The sequence below is a fragment of the Natator depressus genome, chromosome 7 (genome assembly GCF_965152275.1).
Source record: "Natator depressus isolate rNatDep1 chromosome 7, rNatDep2.hap1, whole genome shotgun sequence".
NCBI classification, from domain to species: Eukaryota; Metazoa; Chordata; order Testudines; family Cheloniidae; genus Natator; species Natator depressus.
The window spans coordinates 90,362,092-90,385,923 of record NC_134240.1 but is presented as its reverse complement, the minus strand read 5'-3'; the positions used below and the strand labels follow the sequence as shown (position 1 = coordinate 90,385,923).

The window sequence follows — 23,832 nt, the reverse complement described above, 5'->3', positions numbered from 1 at the left end:
GATTTGTTTCTGTTTGTGCCTTTTATTATAAAAGTGCCTGCCATGAGAGTGAGTTTATGTGGAATAACAAGCTGTGGGGATGACAGAGGCAGTGACTTTCCTTTTGTTTGAATGGTTCTTCTTGTCAGATGATGACTTGAGGTGCAACAGTTTAGTCCTACACTCATTTCTTAAAATACAAGGGAAAATTTAGGCTTATACAGATTTCTGGAACAAGGAAAGTCAATCCTGTATTTTATATGTGAATACGCTGTTTGCCTGTCTGTTTCTTCCTTACAATGTTTCTTAGTCATAGGGTATGTAATACTTTATTCCTCTGACTCAAGGGGTTTTTATATTGATTGAAAGTGACTACCACATCAAAGTATTCTCTTGTACCTAACAGCATGTGTTTCCTAAAATCTTACTTGTTATGGATATGAATGGCATAATTTGTTATTGACTAGTCACTTACACAGGTGGTTGGTTTCTTTTAAACTATTTTAGTTACAAGAGAGTGAGAAAATTTTAAAAAACAAACTTTAATTATGCATTACTTTTTTCATATAATTTGTAATAGGCAGATAGGTTAGGGATAGATGCGATAGCGTCCGCTGAGGGATTTTATTAGATACTGTATAGACTGGTATTGTTGAGAAAGAGAGAATTATTGAAACAATGGGAATTTTAAGGTTATGAATGAAAAAGGTTGGCCTGTGGTTTATTGTTTGACACAATAAGGAAACAAGAGAAAGACAGAAGCACCCTCCACCTGTTAATATACAGACAAACTTTATTCTGAACAAAGTATATGCTCATCCTTTATTTTAGTTAGGTGGTCAGAATAATGTATATGAAGGGACAAGAGATGTGAAACAACATATTTACCAAGGGAAAACAGAGTTTCATTCAGCATTTTGTAAAATCAGCTCCTCCTGCACGGATACCTTTTATTTCAAAGATTGTTTCAGAACAATATTTTATAGCCTTAATGACTCCTAGATGCAGAGGTGACACAGACATATGATCTCTAAGAACATGAATGGCACTGCTATAATAGAGATGCCTTCACTCATTGATATCATTGGCCACATGTTTTACTCTCTCTTTGAGGTATCTGTGGGTTGTCTGGTGACTTTTTGGTGCCTCAGTAGTGTCCAGCTCCATCATTATTAAAACAATATTAATCAAAAGCAGCAGTCATTTCAAGAACCAATGGGTTTCATCTTTTTTGGTTTTCCTTTGTGTCGAACTCTTATCTCCCCTATATTTGGAGATGCTGCTCCATTACTGCCTTAAATCCATGAAAGACCAAGGATGTTTTCTATTTAGAAAAATCAAGAGAGTCTTTTAGCTGATGATGTGGCTATCATAATTTTACAGGGATCATTATTTCAGTGGTATACCTAACAATTGTGACCTACAGGAAGTGGAAATAATGGTCATAGTGGCAGTTTAATATCATTGTACGTAAAGGGTGTTGCCCATTAGAAGAACGCACAGTGCATTAAACATATTAATTGATTTGTTTGGGTATGTAAGTATAAGCGAATGAGGAGAAATCATGTGTTTTGCCTTTTCATGTCTGATTTTTTGTAAACAAATCTTGCACATTGTAACAAACAAAATTGGTCTAGCCAATTACAGTTCTGTAGAATAAGAAAAATATGAAGAAGAAAGCATTGAGAATCTTCCTAAGAATTATTTCTGTATTAAAAGAGACACCCCTTGTCTGATTCTAAGAGAGTTATGAAGGGGAGTGCACTCCACACAGGCCCTGATGGGGTTAATGTGAGCCTGAGAGGCCAATTAACATACCTGGCAGCACCTGCAAGAGAGAAAAAGCCAGACTTAATTGATAATGAAGCCTAGCTGAGGAGAGCCTGGGTGATGACTATAAAGCCATGAAGTTTGTAGTAGAAAGAGACAGCAGGGAGAGAATCTGTAGTCATTCGCTGAGGGATAGAAGAAGTAAGAAGCTGTCCAGGGAGGCCGCAAGGAGTCTGACAGAGTAGACCTTGGCTGCCAGCTACAGGGTCCCTGAGGCTAGGATCACCTAGGCTCCCCTACCAGCCACCAAGGAAGGTGGGATGAAATGCCCTGAAGTAAGGGGTATAAGGATTATGAAGCCCAGAGACTGTTGGAAGACACCTGTAAGGTCATTTGACTGTAGTTTGGTTGGACTCTGTTGCCTCAGAAGGGGTGGACTAAAGCATGACTTGCCTGGAGGGCCAAACTGCAAGAAGAGAGACCACTGCAGTGAGCAAGCAATCTCGGCAGGGGCTCCATATAGGGACAACCGCTTTGCTATGCCAGGCACAGGGAGGTGAGCATATGGTGAGTGAACCCCTTTATGGGGGCATTTTTCCATTTTACTAGAACTCAGGAACATTACTGACCAACTCAGCCTTTCGTAACTTGAATGAAAACAACTCCACATACAGAAGGGATGAAAAAGCATCAGATGAAAAATGAGAGAAATTCAAAATACAAGTACATTTTCTAAAAGTACTAGGTGAGGTCATCTCAACTTCCTGTAGCCCTGACTACTGCTTACTTGGTAGCTCTATATTTAGGAGTATTTGAGGCATGAGTTACAAAGCTCCCATAAACCTGCAGAACTATTGCTAGCACTTCCCTAAGGCTCTGATCCTACAATTGTGGCAGAAAGTGTTCATCTGTGTAGATCTCACTTCAGGACTTGGATTTGAGAGAGCTGGCAGTATCACTGCTTTTCAGCAGCCTGGGTACTTTTCTTATAAGCCTATCTATATGACCACATGATGTAGCATACTCCTTTTTAATCTACATAATGTTGTACTCCCCACACAGCTAGGGCTGCCTGGTACCAAAAATCTTCCTTGAATTAATGGTGAGATGAGCTTCTTCTAGGTCATGTTCCCTCTACAGTTCACATCATTACTAGACCATCCCCAACTAACACAAAGGAAGAAGAATATTTGGATCACTGTCAGGGTATCTCAGTGATGAAATTGGTTTGCATCAGTGAACAGAAAAAAAGTAATAATTTAGTCACATTAATCACCAAATGCCTTGAGAAAAACATCATATTCCCATGTGTCCTATTGCAGTAGTACAGCAGAATTCTTTCTCATGGTAGTGTTCCTGCAAGATGGAAGAGCGTAAGGCTTTACAAAAAGCTTTTTCTGTATTTGCAAGCAATTAAATTGAAAAGTTCACATCTGTTTAAAGGCATAATGGGAAATTGATGAAAAGCCAATCCAAAGGAGTGAATTTATGATTCCCAGAACAATTAGGGAAATCAAGAAAATGAAAAACTGAAGTACCACCACATATTTAGATGTTCAACTGTAAAAGAGAAGTGTTTTCTGGAATGTTTAAAATATAACAGTATTTAAAAAGACAAACTTCAGAAGGAACCCCCAAAATGAAATATAATTGCGGAATCAATATATAACTTGGCAGTTCTAAGAAACGTTCTTGTAACCTTCCATACTCACTAAAAAATGAACAGTGAATCAACAATGTATATTAAGTACAAATACTGAGGAAAAAAATAGTTAGCAGTGGGGAAGGCATATGACCCCTATGGTAATGACTGCTGAACTCCTGGGCCAACAGCCTCCTGAATAATAAATGTGTAGTTCACCGCTGATTTATTATTAAGAAAAAAAATCCAGAATTCTAAAAATCTTACCACTGAATTACACTTATCACACAATCTAGTGAGTAGGAGAAACCTTGAAGTCGGTGCAAGCTATAAACATGAACCCTAGGGTAGGATTTGGCCTAAGATGACTTTTTTCATTAGTTTTATTTTTGTATTATTAAAACAGAATTCAGGTCACAGTACAATAAAAGTCCTTGCCCTTTGGGGGTGTCTGTAAAAGTTTTGAATCTTCTGATGGGCAGTTCTTCAATTTTGATTAGATTTTTATTTACTATAGAAATGTAATGGACCATTAGAATGAAATGACCACAGGGCCAAATTCTATCCTCAGTCTTCGTGGAGTAAATTTGCAATAACTCCATTACAATCACTCTGGATTGACACCAGTGTACATGAAAATTTGGCTCAGAATTCCTAACCATTTTCTTTCAAACAGAGAGTGGATCCAAATGACTTTCCAAAGTATTATTGAGTCTTTACTGTTAACATTTTCAGATGTCTATTAGTAATTGGGACTGCTTTGTTCCAGATCCACAGGAAAAATCTACAAAAACTTACTGTTAAAATGCTGACACTTATAAAATGTCCATTATGTGCTGGCTTCCAATTAGACTCAGAAGAATTCTCTTTCCAGTCAGTAAGCATATTTTATTGTATGTGATCATAGAGTAATCTTACTGAGAGAATACACTCTAAAGGGCCAAATTCTCCTCTCCTTTAGACCAGCGTATTTAAGTGGAGAATTTGGCTCTATATACTGTCATTACAGTGGCACTTGATATAGATAAGTTAAAGGTCTGTCAGGGCTACAATCAGAAATCCATATTTCCAGGTAAGTTTAGTATAATTTGATCATAATTACTGCCTCCAGGCTGAAACTTGGACTAATACGTCCCAGACAAAATTACTTTTCTTCTGAATATTCCTTCACGCTTGTTACACCCTATCATGTAAATATGTGTAGTGAAACCTGCACTAAATAAGGACTAACTATCAGAGCCAGTCCTTTCTCTGAAGAAACCACTTTAAATAACCATAAGGATCATAATTTTGTTTGACCTTTTGCTATAAACCACCTGTGACAGACCGCTGGCTTTTGCGAGTCCCTTAGATGGTTTCTAAAGTTGACTAATTTCACTGTAAAGTTTTAATTTGCATCCTATGGACTCAGCAGACTATACTGATTCCCTCTGTGAGGGCCTGTAACCATGTCCTCATCTGTGATCTCACCAGATCTCACAAACTAAGTCCTGCAAAGGGACCAGTGTGAATGGACCCTCATGCTCCTGCCCGGTCCCATTCGAATCAATGGCTATAAGGGTTCCCCCACACTAATCCCAGTGCCGGGGTGGGCCATAATAGTATTCAAGTTACATTATTACTTTTGTTTTACAATTTTTATTTTCTTGTGTTTTGATTCTGAGTGGTTATTTTTCCAACTCCCTCCACCCACCACCACAGTCTCTCTGCTGTAACTTTACTCTCGCTTCCCTCCACCTTCCCCTCTTGCCTTTTCTCCTTCCCTTCCCTATCCATATTGCCATTCCTTCTCCTCAAAAAGAACAGGAGTACTTGTGGCACCTTAGAGACTAACAAATTTACTAGAGCATAAGCTTTCATGGGCTACAGCCCACTTCATCGGATGCATAGAATGGAACATATAGTAAGAAGATAAATATATAGATATAGATATATACAGAGAAGGTGGAAGTTGCCATACAAACTGTAAGAGGCTAATTAATTAAGATGAGCTATTATCAGCAGGAGAAAAAAACTTTTGTAGTGATAATCAAGATGGCCCATTTAGACAATTGACAAGAAAGTGTGAGGATACTTACATAGGGAAATAGATTCAATATGTGTAATGACCCAGTCATTTCCAGTCTCTATTCAAACCCAGGTTAATGGTTTGCATATTAATTCCAGCTCAGCAGTTTCTCCTTGGAGTCTGTTTTTGAAGCTTTTCTGTTGCAAAATTGCCACCCTTAAATCTTTTACTGAGTGGCCAGAGAGGCTGAAGTGTTCTCCTACTGGTTTTTGAATGTTATGATTCCTAATGTCAGATTTGTGTCCATTTATTCTTTTGTGTAGAGACTGTCTGTTTGGCCAATGTACATGGCAGAGGGGCATTGCTGGCACATGATGGCATACACCACATTGGTAGATGTGCAGGTGAACGAGCCCCTGATGGCGTGGCTACTGTGATTAGGTCCTATGATGGTGTCACTTGAATAAATATGTGGACAGAGTTGGCATCGGGCTTTGTTGCAAGGATAGGTTCCTGGGTTAGTGTTTTTGTTGTGTGGTGTGTGGTTCTCCTGTTTCCATGCTCCTAGTACCTCACGCCTTCACCCTACCCCCTGCTCACACCATTTCCCACTACATATAAATGGACAACTAACCAATTGAAGCACATGTTTGTCACCCATCATCCTGATTGCTCTGTTGATATGCTTGCTACATCCTTCCCCCTCCCTGCCTTATCTGTCTTTTTTATTTAGACTGAAGCTCTTCAGATCAGGGACTGTCTTTTATTGTATGTTTGTATAATACCTAACACAGTGAGGCCCCCATCCTGATTTGGGGCCTTCTGGACCTATTGGAATACAAATTCATTTTTATTATCATTCTCTTATATGAAAGTCCATCATTACAGGTCAGCAAGCAGATTAAAGATTTACAGACTAGCAGATTAAAAATTGTCTAAATATATTTTTGTTGATAAAGTGAAACAAGTATTGAGGACTTATTGCACCCTATGGTGTGGTGGTGGGGGGGTAAATAACGTGCTTTGAAATGCACGTATGTATGTATGTATGTAGCAGGTCTGTCTGTGGGAAGAATTCAGTATGCATAGTAAGATCACAGAATAGTATGCACGTAAACCAGGCATTGTCATCCTTTTAAAATGGATTTTTTACTCAAATGGCTGCTATGGCTATTGTTGAGCCATATCATCATCATTATAGGGTTGAGTGGCTGCACTGAAAGCCGAATGTGGCCCATAGTCTGAGAGCACTGAGATAAATAAAGTATATCTCAAACTCAAGCTTTATCAGTGTAGCCTGTACATGATCCAAAATATAATGTATTCGTAATTTAGAAAAATAGACGTGTGACTAGATTCACTCTTAATACTTCTTAATAGCAATATAAGCTTGCCTAGTGCACTCATTTCAACTTAAATCTTCTCTTCCAATCAGATAGATGCCACCCAGTTAGAAACAAGGCAATGCATCGTATTGTGGATGAATGTCTGTTTAAAGATAAGAGTGATGTTTCCCAAAGATACAGTGAGATAAGGAATGTAAGTGTTGTAGTGGTTAATAATCTGGTTGAAATCTTTTTTACAGGCAAAATTCACTAAAGGAATGATCATTTTTAATGACCTTTTGTAACGCTATAAGGGAAGCAGTGAAATTAGCAAGACCAGCTTAAAAGTTGAATGAACAACCTTGTCCCTTAGTCAGTGTAATCCTCAGAATTACTGGTTCCCAAGGGGACAAGTGTTAATTGGACAACCTGTGTAGGGATGTGTAAACCCCACCTGTTATCTCAGAAGAGCATAAACAACTGGTTTTGTCTAAAGATTAGACAGACACATCTCCAAGTGGAGAAGAAATCTGAGACATTTGGGCAGCAGCACTAAGATTTTCAGGTGAGTTTTATAAAAAATAAGGCAAAGTCATAATCCTAGAACTCAGGGGCTACTTATCAAAACAAGCTGTTCTTTTTTGGTTAAATAGCTAATCAAGGTTGCAAAATGGGACAGCTCATTTCTTAATTGGAGAAAATATATTAGAATAAAAAATGCCTTCGAATCCCAGAATTAAAGGGTATTTGTTTCCCATGCATTAAAGAACAAGTTAAAATCTATCTGACTACCAAACTTCTAATTTTAATGCCATTAGAGATATGTAATTGTTATGGAAAAAAGGAAAGGGAGGCCAGGTGCTATTTCAGAATAATTTATTTAATTACACTCCTGTGCCCTTCAACATCTTCTCCCCTCTTATTACTTAAAAATGGCTCCTAAAAAGAAAGTTTTCAGATTATTATGTGCACTAACTTCTTTAAGAATACTTAGAAAGTAACTAAACTGGATCTAAGTAAACATCTAAGGACACCAGAGAGTGGGGAAGGGAGATTCTTGATACCATATGAAATATTTATCAATTTAGATAATCTGATCACAGCGAAGTAACATGCTATTTCATGTTCATATCACTAGTACTATCTCATCTTCCTTCAAATGTGCTGCTTGGTTTAGGCTACTCTCTCTGTGGGTTTATATGCATCTATATGCAGCAGTGAAAACCCTTCTAGGGCAAATAACTCTTTCAAGGCACATTCAGAAATCAGAATATGCAATATGCAGAACTTATGCAGACTTAACCTGTATATAGATCATGAGTCAGCTCTGATAGCACTTATCAAATATTTTAATTTTTTTCTTTTCTACCATCCATTTTCTTTCTTCTTTCTCCCATTTCCCTCCTTTTCTTCCATCTTTTGCTCTTCTTCCCCTCTCTGCCCTTTCCCCTTCTTCCATTACTGACAAAATATGCAATATTCAGAGAAGAGAGAACAAAGACCAGAGAAGATCCAAGCAAGAGGTTAATGCATTCATATAACATATGCATACCAACAAGTTATACTAAATCTCATAATCGGAGCCCTGCATTGAAAATCTTATGGAAAAAGTAGCTGCTTAGGAAGATAGTAAACCTATTAGAACTGGGTGAATATTGCACACACACAAAAAGCTGTGATTAATCACTCTAATTTATAATTAATTTTGCATTAGCCTTGCTTATGCAGCTTGTATTCACTTTCCATGAACATTCATTCCCAGAAAGTGAATTTCAAATCTATGTACATTACTATTCACAGGAAACAGATTTTACATTCACACATGCAAATTCATTCATTCTAGGAGAACTTGTACCCTCAGCCATTCAGGGCACAGTGGCAGTCATCATGTGTACCTTATCTGACCAAACACAGCGAAACACCACAGCTGAAATAGTGAAGTGAATATCAAATACTGAATATGTACACATAACTTTTTCTCAGAATTTTTTCCTGACAAAGCACTGTCTAAATCCTTTTGTTCCTCATTCTGTGTCTCATGAAAATTACCTTTCCTTCTGTATTATTTGACATATGTAGAAATTATGGGCCAGATTCTGACTGCCATTATACTGCTGTAAATCTGGACTAACTTCTTGGACCTGATTCTCAGTTACACAAAGGCCCTTTTATGCTATTCTTGCAGTGCAAAAGGGCCTTAATTTACTCCCACTTTAAGGCCCCTTTTACATTTCCAAGCGGGCTTAGTATAAATGAGAATAAGGGTAATTGACTTTAATAGAGTTACTGCAGCTTTACACTGGGGGAGAGCAGAATCCAGCCCTATGTCTGTTTCTCCATCATGGATCAAATATCTAACGAGAAGCCCAAAAGTTTGAGAATCATCCAAAACCTGCAATGGACGAGAGAGCTATTTTCTGAAGTATTATTAACCAGAAACTCTGCACTGGAGATTGAAGAGATGAACTGGAACAGAAAAAACAAAGGGACTCTCTCTAATTTCCACAGTTTAAGACTAATATCCTCTAAAACACAAAAGCTGTTGCAATATCACTGTATCACTGAATTGTACTGTTTAAAAAATGAAATCTTTACTGTGGAAGGACAGATGGACAGAGAGATGCAGTGAGTGCCTCATTGGCTATGTGCCATTTTTTAAAAGATTGGTGGCTCATGTGATGTGCAGAGGCCAGTTGCTAGGTTGCAGTGGATTTCGTTGCCTTCCTATCATTAGGAGAGGGATCTCCTGATGAGGTGAGACACTGAGGCAGTGTCCTTTGAGCAGACTTGCCCTCTTCTTTCTGTTGGCTGAGCAGAAACAGTGAGGAAGATGCTGTTGCTAACTGTTGTTTCCTATCCAGGAATCTTGACGACAACTGTAAAAGTAATTGAAAGGCTATTTATTTTGCCAGATTCAAGCCTAACATATTAACTTGAGAACCAGCTCACTAAGCAGTTACTCATCTTCTGGACAAACAGGGTAGCTGAGAGTTTTCTCATACATCAGCAGAATTTCTGCTACCTTTTCCCCCAGAGTCTCCTCTGAACTCATTATAAGGCAAATTCATTTTAATGCCTGAGTGAAAATTACCCAAGAAAGGTTCCAAAGTGCAAACTCTCTAGTGATCTCTTCCCTTAATCCTTCCTCCCCTCACCCAAATCTGAGAGCAAGACTCACGTTGTATGCATTATCTGTATTATCACAGTCCCCAGTGGGACCAGTTGGGATCAGGGTCATATCATGCTAGATTCCATAAAAACACCAGGAAGACACTTTCTGCACCAAAAAGCTTAGTGTCTAGATTAAGTTAAGATGCACAAACAGAGGTAGGAATAGTGGAGGGGAGGACAGGGGGTCACACAGCTGCATGCCTCATTAAGTGTTTTTCAAGACTTTGCTTGCAGCGTCCACAACCCAAAGAAATTCAGTTGTATGGCATCATTAGAAAAATAACACTGGATTTGTTTAACGACAGATAACGTTTTCTAACTGGAGAATCAAATTGCCATAATGCCAAAATAAATGTGCATTAAAAGTTAAAGAAGTATGGGCTGGATGAATGGACTATAAGGTGGATAGAAAGCTGGCTAGATTGTCGGGCTCAATGGGTAGTGATCAATGGCTCCATGTCTAGTTGGCAACCAGTATCAAGTGGAGTGCCCCAAGGGTCGGTCCTCGGGCCGGTTTTGTTCAATGGTGTGGATTGTACCCTCAGCAAGTTTGCGGATGATACTAAACTGGGAGGAGTGGTAGATACGCTGGAGGGCAGGGATAGGATACAGCGGGACCTAGACAAATTGGAGGATTGGGACAAAAGAAATCTGATGAGGTTCAATAAGGATAAGTGCAGGGTCCTGCACTTAGGACGGAAGAATCCCATGGACTGCTACAGACTAGGGACCGAATGGCTCGGCAGCAGTTCTTCAGAAAAGGACCTAGGGATTACAGTGGACGAGAAGCTAGATATGAGTCAACAGTGTGCCCCTGTTGCCAAGAAGGCCAATGGCATTTTGGGATGTATATGTAGGGGCATTGCCAGCAGATCGAGGGATGTGATCGTTCCCCTCTATTCGACATTGGTGAGGCCTCATCTGGAGTACTGTGTCCAGTTTTGGGCCCCACACTACAAGAAAGATGTGGAAAAATTGGAAAGAGTCCAGCAGAGGGCAACAAAAATGATTAGGGGACTGGAACACATGAGTTATGAGGAGAGGCTGAGGGAACTGAGATTGTTTAGTCTGCAGAAAAGACGAATGAGGGGGGATTTGATAGCTGCTTTCAACTACCTGAAAGGTGGTTCCAAAGAGGATGGATCTAGACTGTTTTCAGTGGTAGCTGATGACAGAATGGTCTCAAGTTGCAGTGGGGGAGGTTTAAGTTGGATATTAGGAAAAACTTTCACTAGGAGGGTGGTGAAGCACTGGAATGCGTTACCTAGGGAGGTGGTGGAATCTCCTTCCTTTGAGGTTTTTAAGGCCAGGCTTGACAAAGCCCTGGCTGGGATGATTTAGTTGGGGATTGGTCCTGCTTTGAGCAGGGGGTTGGACTAGATGACCTCCTGAGGTCCCTTCCAACCCTGATATTCTCTGATTCTATGATTGTTTAGCCCATATTAAAAAATTCTTGAGACTTTTTCAGAAATGCTCTAGCACCTCCAAGCTTTGGAGCAGGGACTTGAAATGTGACAGGGGGTTGCCTGTGTGTCAAGGACGTGCCTAATGCCATCCCCAGGAAACTCCTCCCAAATCTGGTCAAGATATAAGCCTTTGAAAAATTGCAGTTTGCATACGCTCAATAAAAATGTCAATATTAACAGTTAAAATCTACAAAGATTCTATCCTCACTGAGCATGCTCCATCCTCTCATAGCCTAGTGCTGACCAGACTGCGCATGTGCCATCCCCACAGAGTGAATGAACATACTACAGCCCAGGGTTATGGGAGCTCAGAGGGACTTCAGCTGTAATGACTCCTCCCAGCTGTTCCAGGCTGGGATGGGGACTGCGAGCCAGGTGGCTGGGAGTATGACAGTGAGGTTGGATGATGTACTAGGAGGTGAGGGGCAGAAGGAAGACTGGAACTGGCTGGACAAGGGGACTGGGACTAGGAATGCTTGGAGGGAAATGGGGTCAGTGGTAGAGAAGAGACAGATCTGACAAGGAGCAGGGTGTGGGGGAAGAAACTGGACTAGGCAAAATGACTAGGCTAAGTAGCCAGTAAGGAGATGGAAGGAAGAGATTGAGGTTGGATAAACCCAGGAAGAGAGACTGGGACTGGAAGCCAATGTGAGGAAGACAGAGATGGATTAGATGAGGATCTGGGAGGCAGGAACTGGGACTGCCTGGGCAAGGAGACTGGGACTGGGTGTGGGGAAGGCGAGAAACTGGGAGCCAGGGGGGAGATTGGAAGTGAACCTGGAGGGGAAGACAAGGACTGGCTGGACAAGAAGACTGGCACTGGGATAAGAAGACTGAGGAGTAGAGGATGGGACTGTGACAAGGAGCAAAGGGTGGTAAAAGAGACAGGACTGGGTCAGGGACCAGTTAGAGGGGATGAGGCAGAAGGGGTCAAGGTTGGAGGAAACGAACAAAAAAAGTCTACGTTCACTACAACACACTCCCCTCCAGAGTCTGGAATGGAAGGAAAGATTCCTGAGTCTCACCCTGTGATTATGTAATTAAAGACTGTAACATAATGCATATGCCCAACAGGGACAAATTAAGGAAGCACAGGCAACCTTAGTTCTGGCATTTCCTAGCTTTTGAGAGCTTGACTTGGCAACCTTAATATTCTTTTCTTTTATATATTTGGGGGTGTGTGTGTGTGTGTAATTCTTCATAGGTTCTTATACTGCACTCATCACCATAGTATCTGAGTCCCTTCCATTAATGGATAAAGCAACCTGTCTAACATTTGTCACGTGTTTGTTCTCTCATCCTCCCACCAGGGGAGAAGTGTCTTGTTTTGGAACTTCTGAAAATAAGATGTATAGACATGTTTCTATATGCTTTAGTTAGAGAAGGTAGGTCAAAGAAACACACCTTGCACTTGGATGGTGGTGAGGTTTGTGATGGTCCTTAGTGCCTGGGGGAGTTCATTCCACAGTCTTGGACCAGTCCTGGAGAAAGACCTGTCTCCTGAACAGAAGAGCTTTACTCTTATTGTAGAGTTCAGAGAAGCACAGCTGTCGATTATAGTCTTCATCACAGAGCTTCAGTTGACCTTTTAGGTATCCTGGGCCCATGCCATTCACTGCCTTGAGGATAAGGGCTGAGACAAGATTCGAACTGACAAGGTCTGTGGTCTCTTCTCTTGCAAGAGTGAGCTTGTACTTGTACGAGCTTCTACATTTTAAACTCCCATAGGAACATTTGTGGCCAAGCTACCTATTCCTGTGGCTGTTCATAAAAACTCTTGCAATGACAGCTGGGACTTCTTGTTAGATTTTTTGTAAGCAAAGATAACCATTACTATATAACCAAACTGCAGATACATCAGGTGTTCAGTATGACACAGGGGCTATTTTTTATGTTGGGGGTAAGGGACCTGACAAACTAATGAGATTGAAAGCCACTGTGAATTGGGAAGGGAAGCTGACCCGTTACAGGGGATGTAATTTCCACCACAACTGGAGCCACTTGCAGCCCTATTTTATTTTAATTAATGTGTTATTCGTATTTGTACCATGGTAGCACCCAAAGGTGCCACTCAAGAGGCCTATTGTGCAACGTGCTATACAAACATGTAGGTTGACATTGTCCATTTCCAATATGATTTAAATGAAAAACCAGTGAGTGTGACAAACCATCAGAGGGAGGAGAGTGTCATATACAAACATGCATTTCATAGGCTAACAATGTGCATAGCCTGTTGGCTCTGAACCATTTAGAAATATTTAAATAGAAATATCAGCTATCCCCATCAGACACGAGAGAGAGAAAACACACATGATACAGTATCTCGGCCTCAAGTAAAGGGAGTGACAGAAAACCAGTGGAAATAACTGGTTTTTCTGGTATCCTTTACATCAAGAATTGGGGCAGACATTTTGTCAGTGACCTGGTTTAACTTGTGTCATCGCATGGCAGTGACACGTAGGTCTAGCCTGCTCCATGGATTGTTTTATTCCTTGATACTGTTTTTGGAGTATGCCTTCTAAAACACATTTGCATTAAAATAACAGCCTGAAACTGCAGACCAGCACACGTTTCCATATTGCAATTCCAAATATTTCCCTTCACTACGTAACTCAGGTCACCAGTTCTGGTGCATTGTAATACTGCCCTGTGAATTGAAGCTTCTGCCTTTGGAAAGAGTTTCTGTTCCAAAATGCACAAACTGAGATGCTACAAGGGTGGATCGTGCAAGTTTCAGTTGGAGGACTCGGGTTCTTAATGTTAAGCATGTGCTGTAGTGCTTTGCTGGATTGTGACCATAGGGCTCAGGGCCTTTCAGGGTCAAGCACCTGCGCAGTGTCTGACTGAGGAACTGTGTGACTTGAGCAGGCATCTCATCAGAGATTTAATCACTACCCTGAGTTGCTTATCACTGTGTACCTTTAAAGAGCCCCAAAGCCCTTCTCCAAATGTTATCAGATAACATTTCATGGGACTGCCTGTGATTCTTGTCAGCATGAATGTTGTATGTTCAGCATCTACAATATTACACTATAGCTGTGATATTTTAGGTTTCTCTCCAAGCAAAATTGAAACACATACCAGACTGCTTTGCTTGTTTGTTTGAAGTCTTTACTTCATTCAGGAAAAAAAAAACCCAACAACCCTGCAACAAAGCAACTAGCCCTTAACAGTAATCACCCAAACCATGCAGTCATCCTGCCCAGACCTGGGAATGGGGAACAGCCCAGACAGCCAGGCTGCATGTGCAGGAAACTGAGCATACGTGGGGCTTAGCCTCAGAACGCTCAGCCCTGCCTTGTATTGTAGTGGTTGGTGAAAACCGAATCACAGCCATGGCAGCTGGTCACTATGGGTCCAATCCTGCAAATGTGTGTAACATGAGTAACTTTAGTTGTTAAGAAGACCACTCACATAACTTTAGTTGGTTACAGGATTGAGCCCTTTAGGTTGAATTCAGTCTAGTGCAGAGGTCCAGCCCCATTCAAACTGCATTTAAACCCTGTTTTGAGGTTTTAATTGTAATGTAAGTGGTACACAGACATTGTGTTGACTGTTTTCATGGGAAAGGGTAAAAATTCCTCCCTTTATGCTTCTCCCTACTCAGAAAAATCATAACTGAAGTCAGCAGGTTTTGCTTGTTGGGGGGGGGGGGGGGCGGGATTTTTTTCCACTTACCTGTAGTTCAAAAAAGCTCAGACTTCCAGGAATATTCACCTTAATGTGTAGGTGAAAATTTCAGCCCAAAAGGTGAATTTTTCAGTAAATTATGTGTGAGTGAAAACAGTTGATTATAACGGAAACTGTTTTACAACTTTAATTAAAATCAGGCTAGAGCATCAGTTAGCATTAGTCAGTGTAGCTCTGTTGAAGTTAAAGGAGCTACAGGGATTTATACCGGTTGAGGATTTTGCCTGTATATGTGGATCACTGCATTTTGTGGTATTATGTGCTAGGTGTAATTGCGGGAACAAAATATTAAAGGTAGAAAATCTCTCAGATGTAGGACCAAATTCTGCTCTTGATTATACAATGTAAATTGAAATCAGTGGAGTTCCTCCTGATTTACAGCTGAGTAAATGAGAACAGACTCTGACCCAAATTCATTTGCTTTTCACAACGCACAGAATGTGTGTTACCCAATCATAGTTAAAAATATATCACCACATACAATAAAACAACAGCTATATATTACCCTTTGATAATGTAGTTTCACAGGGGTTTTGTGAAGGGTGACTTAGTCTGATTCTCTCCCTGCTGTTTTTCTGTTTCAGATGGCAAATAATACTTGTACCAGGTAACATTCCATGCATGCTCTGTGTGTCCGCTGGAGTCGGTCCCTTACAGTGACTCTGGAAAGAAGAAAAAAGAATCACTATCACCACTATCACAGCTATGGCAACACCAAAGAAAATTCTGCTCTCCTCCCCTCCCGATGGAGGGTGGGGATGGATGATTGTTGTTGGCTGCTTCCTCGTTACTATCTGCACTAGGGCTGTAACAAGGTAAAATAGCTTCTTGTCAGGCTGACTGTTTGCAATCTTTCTTTCTTTCTTTCTTTCTTTCTTTCTTTCTTTCTTTCTTTCTTTCTTTCTTTCTTTCTTTCTTTCTTATAAAGAGAAAAATAAGAAAGATCCTTTGTAATGGCTAATAGTTGAAGTTAAAAGAATCAATTCTGTCTGGACTTTTTACTATCCTTCTAACCTGTTTTGTTTTCGAAGGCCTTCTGAAATCTGTATGGGGCTGGGACAGCTAAAAGATTAAGATTCCTCCAATATTAGTCCTGCTTAGTCCCCGATGAAAGCTGTTATGCCCTGTCCAAGAACTCCTATCAGCACCCTTACTATTCTGCACTCTCAGAGTTACTTCATGCTGTAGTTGTTCAGTGGGGACTAGAGGAGGCAGTCAGGGTCTTTCCAGGCCCTGTGTCCCTCTCTGACCTTCCTGTGATTTGTTTTGGACAGTTCCTGTGGATTTGTTTGACTCTTGGGTATATCTGATTGACCTGTAGTGTAATCTCTTTGCTCTCTACAAGCATTTCAGGTGCCACCCTGCATGAGAGCTGTGACCTAAAGAGGCCCTTCGCTATGTATACCTCAAGTATCCTAACTATGCAGGGACTATTTGTTGCTGTATTCCTCAAAAATAGAAGGAGAGAAAATAGGCTAACGTACTTTGAAACGCGCATCTATACATTTGGGGACAAGAAGGTTCCTTCTGCTAGTGTTGCTGTGTTTTATTTTTACTATAGATGGGAGGATGGTCTCTGTTGATATGACCATGTAAACTGTATGAGGGATATCAGAGACAGGCAGCACAGTATGTGAGGGGCATTGGACACAAGGGTCTCATTTGAACTGGCAACACGATACAGTTACAACTCTTCTTACCTACATAATGTATTTCTTTTTAAATGAAGCTGCCAGACCTGATGAAGGAATTGTGTGGTAAGTCTCATAGACGCTTGTCTATCACCCTGTAAATGTTGATCTAGTGCTACCGTATTACTGCAGCTACACGAACCACATACTAACACTACAAGTTTTTCTAAAGGCAGTTTTGTCCCCATAATGTTTGCTTTTTTGCCTGTGAAATACATTGATTTGTATTATAGAACTGATCTAATTGATGCTATATTTTCTAGAACAGATGCATCTGAAATCTGGCTTTGAACTGAGAGACAGTTGATTGATTGGAGACAGAGCAGGAAGACCACCCAATAACCCCTTGCTTATTTAGCAAACTTGAAATATTCCTATTTCTCGATCAGATATTGGGTGTGTGGATATTTTATTTTCAAGTATCATAAAGCACCACTAAATAGTGGTATGATGCCACATGAGCAGTAAAGGAGACCGTGGAATTCCATGGTGCATTTGAGATCAGACATAGATACAGCCAGAAGACCTGATGAAAGGGGCTACTTTACCAGACTATATTTGAGAATTACACTGTGCCCCTCATCCTTACTGATGCTGTCATTCAAACAAAACTCTGATTATTTTTCCTTAGTAACATGCTTCTAATAGTACATAAACACATTTTATCCTAAAGGTCAGTTTTGTTCATTCATGTGATATGGAAAGATGACAGACACACCCTGCACTTTGATGTTGTGGATTCAGGAAAGAAGAAGAATGTCTGTATATATTCTTGGTTTCAGAGTAGCGGCCGTGTTAGTCTGTATTCGCAAAAAGAACGAGGAGGACTTGTGGCACCTTAGAGACTAACCAGTTTATTTGAGCATAAGCTTTCGTGAGCTACAGCTCACTTCATCCGATGCAGGGAGCTGTAGCTCACGAAAGCTCATGCTCAAATAAATTGGTTAGTCTCTAAGGTGCCACAAGTACTCCTCGTTCTTTTGTATATATTCTATTGCAACTCGGGCTAATGAAATCAGTGGGGCATTGGGTCTATCCACACTGAACTCATTGCGGGGTCAGAGCCTTAGGCCTAATCCTGCAGACAGTCATGCACACACTTAACTTTATGCACATGAGTCTCATTGATGCCATACTTCATAAGCTTGTCAGAGCAGGGGTTGTGGTATTTGATTTGCAGTAGGAGGTACCTAAATAAATAATACTAATAAGTCTAACATTAATTGGCATCAGTATAGACAGGGTGTGTGTCTGTGTGTGTGTGCGGGAGGAAAGATTTGCTTACTATTTGTACTTCAACATTCTACCTTATTGGCAGATTTTAAACAGATGGACTCCTGTCTTTGTGTTCACAATGCATCCGTGAGTATTTGCAGCCACAAAAAGGGAGGGCTGGTCTCAGAATCAGTTTCTGTATGTAAAGAGCCATTCAGAGTCCATGCTGTTAAATCAGCCAGCATTTTGGATCCTTTGTTTAGTTACAGTGTATGCTGCTGTCTGCAGGCATATGGGCACGGGATTCCTTGATTACTGTGAGTTTGTTCCAAAATTTACATAACCGAATGGCATTTTGTGTGCATCTGTATATCTATATGTCTCTGTAAACATGAATTTGAATCCTTCTTGTGCCATCAGAAGTCAGTTAGGGCATAGGGAAGGCTCTGCCATCCCTGTCTATCATGTTGTTTGCTGGAGTGGCTATCTTGTTGTGTTTCTATCACTTCACTTTTTTACGAGGATAGTTTGTTGGCTTATTGCTCAGCCCCTTCTTCCCACCACCCCCAACCTCCCGCCTGGAGGACCAGTAGACTACTTTTCATCTGGTCCCTCCCTACCTGTCCTGCTTGGGTGGCCTTGCCAGGAGTTAAAGCTCCCTCTAGCATAGCTCTCAGGGTCATATGCAAACATTCCCACCACATTCAGGTGCAGTCCCCAGGGAAGGAGAAGAATATCCTTGATGCGGTGGGAAGGCCTCTGCATTCCAATGACCCTGAGAGCTATGTCAGCAGAAGTTTTAACTTCTGGCGGAGCCACCCAAGCTGGATAGGTCAAAGAATAGGGGCCAGACAGAAAAGCAGTCCCTAGGTCCTCCAGGTTGCAGGGGAGAATGACAGGCCAACATCCTATCCTTGAGAAATGTCTTGGTGCCAACTGACTGAGAGCACAAGAGGTGCATAGAGTTTTACAGGGATTGCGAGGTCAAATATTTGCCTAATAATTCAGTAAAGGTTGGCATATGAAGTTTTTACTGAGAGCCAGTAGCCTGCTGGTCCACCATAATCACTGCAAAATGTATGCACAGATCATGTTTAAGGAGTTATATGTTTATACTGAAAATGAGATTCTTAAGGCAGATAACCAGGAGGCGACATGTCTTGGATGGCTTCCTTTCAGGAAGTGGGTAACAGACGCTTATTTCCCTGCCTGGTTGTTGTGTATTGTGTGTGTCTTAACGGAGGCCTATTTGCATACTGAGCCAGATGCTGATTAAGAAATTGCAAAGTCTACAATAAAGTAGTATACAGCAGGTGGTATCCTGTTTATAAATATGGACAAGGAATTATTCTGATCTATCTGGGTATGCAAACAGACACCCTGGATCTTTCACTGAGGAGACAAGCTGCCAGCATGACTTGTCTGATGAATGGAAGATCACAGCCAAGCCTCGTTTAATACACGGGAAGGATTTTGGATAAGTATTGCTCTAAGATATGAAAATAACTCTAAGTTCTAGAATGCATGCTATGGTTTTAATTTATATGTAACCATTTGTTTCCAATACTACTTCTTGTTATCACTTGAACCTCTATATTTTATTAAATAAACTTTTACTGTTTTCACTATAAACATACCTAAGTGCTGTGTGTTAAGATCGGAGATGTAATTGGTAATTTGGGGTGTACTGCTTCTATGGAAGCAGCAATTCTGTGAATACTGCAACTGTCTGGTGGACCAGGGGCTGAACATTCCAGGGAGATGCTTGGGGGTTGGAATGTGCCTATCGCTAATTTGTAGAGAGAGCAGGGCCTGCATAAGGGAGTTCTTGTGTTGCCTGTGGCTGGTGCAGCCAGGGAGCTGACATATGGCAGACACAGACAAGGCTTCCTCATGCTAAGGGCTGATGATAGTGAGGTACCTCATGGCCCTGGGTGTCCCTGGGAAGTATCACAGATTGAATGATAGGCCAACAACCTATCCTAGTGAAAAAATGAAAGCCACTCTGGCAAACAGCATGATAGACAGGAATGACAGGGCCTTCTTTGTGCCCTAAGTGACTTCTGATGGCCCAGAAGTCATCTGACTAATATACATTAGTCCTTGAAGAAAGTAACAACAATGTAGGAATAGGAAAATAGTTTATGGGACGTTAAAATAAAAAAAGGCAAGATAATTGTCTGCTCTTTTAAAGATTGGCTGTCCTTGTGGAAGGAAATGTCTTCCTGGTCCTTGCTGGATTAAACTGATCTGTCTAATCCCACTACTAGGGTCATACTTGGTGACCATCCTGTGTCTCATTTGTCATTGTCTCATTTGTTGTTCTCTGATTCAATTAGATAGATATAAGCCAGGCACATGAACTGCTGTAGGAACTATCCATCCCATGTGCCACATTGTCATTTGTCATTATTTCCTGTGCATCCAGATAGTCTCTCATTTTGGTCTCCATTTTGCAGATGTTTAATGACCCAATTCATTTCCCTTGGAAGTCAACAGGAATCTTTGCATTGACTTTCATAGGATTTGGAACAGACCCAAACCAGAGGCCCTTTATCCCTGAATTTAACAGATCAGTGTTCATGTTTTCTTTCCTAGATGTATCTCAATTTTCTTTGTGGAGTTCCAGACATACTTTGCTCAGGATTATGCCCGAACAGCTTGGATCCATTCCATTACAGACTGTGCCACGATGCTGTGTGGTGGGTATTGCACTCTCTGAGTAATAAACTGGTTTGTTCTTTAGTCCTGTGGGATACCTGATATTAGTGTATTCCCAAGTCATCTGAGCCAGTTTGGAAAATTTCTGGCTTCAGGCTGGCTATTGACTTTTGTCCAGCACATCCTGGCTTTGTAGCCAAATGGGTATAGTATGTCCAAGCTGTGTCCTGCAGCACAGTTTGGCAAGGAGGGGGCTTTTTTTGTACCATTTTGTCTGATACTGAAAAGAAACAGAGCATTTTATTGTCACGTGATGTGTGTTTTAAGAAATGTTTTAGTGAAAAGACCTAATGGGAAGGGTCACGGTTTAAGAGGAATTCCACTGGGACTTGTTTTGCCTACTATATTGCAATTATATTTCAGACTTGACTGTGTGTTTCCTAGTTCCTTTGGTTCAAGTCACAACCATCGCATCCCTTCACTGAACTTTTTTGTGAGCAAATGTCCTTTGTGTTTTCTTTATGAAACATCCTCTAGGACAGTGGTTTCAAACTTTGGGTTATGACCCAGTACTGGGTCGCAGAATTGAAGGCACTGGGTCGCAGCGGCTCTGGTCTGCACCACCAGCTGGGCCATTCAAAGTCACATAGATGGTGCTGCCTGGCTAAGGCAGGCTAGTTCCTATCTGTTCCGACACTGCACTGTGTCCTGGAAGCAGCCAGCAGCAGGTCTGGCTCCTAGGTGGCGGGACCACAGAGCTCCATGCACTGCCTTTGCCCTGAGCACTGGCTCTGCACTCAATGTGGGTTGGGGTGGGGGGACGGTGCCTGCGGGCAAGAGCCGCATGGAGCCGCTTGCTTACCTCCACCTAGGAACCGGACCTGCTGCTGGCCACTTCCAGGGCGCAGTGCAGTCCGCGGTGCTAGGACAGGCAGGAAGCCTGTCTCTGAACCCAGCTCTGCTGCTGACTGGGAGCTGCCGGAGGTAAGCCCACACCCAAACCCCACTCTCCAATCCCCGCCCCAGCCCTCAGCCCCTCCCTCAAACCCAGAACCCCCTCCTGCACCCCAAAACCCTCATCCATGGTTCAACCCCAAAGCCTGCACCCCCAGCCCAGAGCCCTGACCCCCTCCTGCACCCCAAACTCCTCATCTCCGGCCCCACTCCAGAGCCTGCACCCATAGCCCTGACCCCCTCCAGCACCCCAACCCCCTGCCCCAGCCCAGAGCCCCCTCCCACACCCTGAACCCCTCATTCCCGGCCCCACCCCATATCCCTCACTCCCTCACCCTAACCCTCTGTCCCAGCCCTGAGCCCCTCTCACACCCCTCATCCCCAGCTCCGTTGTGTCATGGGCATCAACAATTTTCTTCAGCTGGGTCGCCAGAAAACAAGTTTGAAAACCACTGCCCTAGGACACCTGTTCTGTTCTGGAGTTATACTTAACTTCTCATGGATATCATTTAAAGGTCTGCAAAGTACTGTGGAAACTTAGGGTCTGATCCTGCACAGGTCATACTGCAGGTAGAGTGGTCTGCCCATATTCATTGCATTCCAGGATTGGGGCCTAAAATGTAGCCGTCACCTCTGCACCAACTACGCCACATCTCATAGGCAAAGATGTGAGGACAAAGTTTTCCGCCTGAAACTCTAAGGGAATTTTAAGAAGGCAGAGAGAAGAGCCCAAAGGTTTCTAGGATTTGTATTTCCCGTGGGTGAAACTGGACTTTGGCACTCCACACTGCTCTTTGTGTGGGCAGGGATTTTAACTTTTAATATTGCTGGGTCAGCCTATTCCTACCAAAGAAGGATATCATTTCTGCGCTTTATAGTTTCTAAGCTCTTCAGTGATGAGGCAGAAGGGGCATCTTTTCATAGAGTAGCAGTACAAATTCCAGAGGTAGCAGGTTTATTGCTGCTGTAATGAGAGGGTAATGAACAAAATGCTCCTAAGCTAGTCATTGGCTTTGCCTCCTTTGACCCCATTAATTGAATAACAGCTTTGTCTTATAATGGTATTGCCTGATTTAAAATAGCCGTTGACCTGATTTTATGGAAAATAGAAAACAACCATTTTGAAAAGGTTTTTGAGGAGGCCACAAACACCATGACATGATGTATGTGAATCTGAAATGTCACTCCAATTAGCTGCAGCAGCAGATCAGTGTTTTTCTCTTGTTTGTCTGGTCTTGGTGCTGAATTTTGTTCCCAAGCCTTGTCTCCGGTGATGAAGTGCATGTGAATACACACTGAATTCATTCACTAACTGCATTCATTATTTTTGAAGCCCCACTTGGAAGTTTTATCAGTAACCATCTATCATGTCAAGTGGGCATCATGCTCGGAGGACTGCTTGCGTCTGCTGGACTGATCCTGAGTTCATTTGCCACAAGCCTGGAACACCTCTACTTTTCATTAGGAGTGCTTACAGGTAGGAGGGGTTCATGATGTTTGCCCCAGCCATTACCTTAACATTATTAGAGGGACCACCACTGTCCCAATGACACTGCCCCAGCTGCAGTCAGCAGAGGCTCTCAAGATGGAACCCCCTTGTTATGAAAGAATAACCTGCTTGCAGAGCATTATGTGGGAGGGCTCCAGGCCTCTGGTATTGGCTCCTGATCTGAAATAGCCCCAGTTTTGGTGACCTGCCTAGCAAACAGCAAAAGTCATCTGTTCAACAGTGGTGTGGCTGAGGGTAAACTTCCCAGATGATAAGAGGGTGGGAAAGAGGATTGTTTCTTTGTAGGTTACTGGCTGACAGGGTTCCTTTTGGTTTAATGCTTTTGGAGTTTTGTTGTAATATAAATTATTGGTCAAGACACACAAAGCTTTGAGAGAGTCATTGTATCGGTTTCTTAAGTCACCATTGCATGGCTTATTTCTGCCTGCTCTACATTCAGTTTATAAGCACAAATCCTCTGTTGAATGCATTATCCTAATGCATCCTCCCTTTGAATTCAGCCACTGTGTTAAAAGAATACTCTCAGTCTGTCCTGTTTTTTTATAGTTGCTTGTACACTAAAAAGAGGGAGAGGTTGCAATAGTTATACTGAAATTCCTGCCTCATTAAAACTGCCACGGTAGCCACGGTGATATAAGCCTTGTACTTGGTCCCCTGCCGTTGAGTAGCAAGTTGGTAGAATTACTATACTTTGTGTGCTGCCAACAGCTTATTTGCTAAGAAAAAAAAATTCCTTGTTACAGTGTGTGT

The 23,832-nt window shown here is 41.7% G+C and overlaps 1 protein-coding gene and 1 long non-coding RNA gene across 10 annotated transcripts in view; one reads left to right on the top strand and one right to left on the bottom strand.

Moving 5' to 3' along the window:
* SLC16A12 (solute carrier family 16 member 12) overlaps window positions 1–23,832 on the top strand; it is a 60,567-nt gene that overhangs the window by 20,455 nt on the left and 16,280 nt on the right. For all 9 annotated transcript variants that reach the window (XM_074959038.1, XM_074959035.1, XM_074959039.1 and 6 more), the window contains 3 exons: window positions 15,636–15,866; window positions 20,556–20,659; window positions 22,906–23,049. In XM_074959038.1, the coding sequence (XP_074815139.1) occupies window positions 15,757–15,866; window positions 20,556–20,659; window positions 22,906–23,049 (358 nt within the window). In that variant the 5' untranslated portion in view covers window positions 15,636–15,756. The remainder of the gene's footprint in view (window positions 1–15,635; window positions 15,867–20,555; window positions 20,660–22,905; window positions 23,050–23,832) is intronic.
* Window positions 9,521–16,309, bottom strand: LOC141991039 (uncharacterized). Its single transcript, XR_012640321.1, has 3 exons — window positions 16,066–16,309; window positions 15,557–15,713; window positions 9,521–9,600 (listed from the first exon to the last, which is right to left on the bottom strand). It is a non-coding gene; the product is annotated as an uncharacterized LOC141991039 (long non-coding RNA).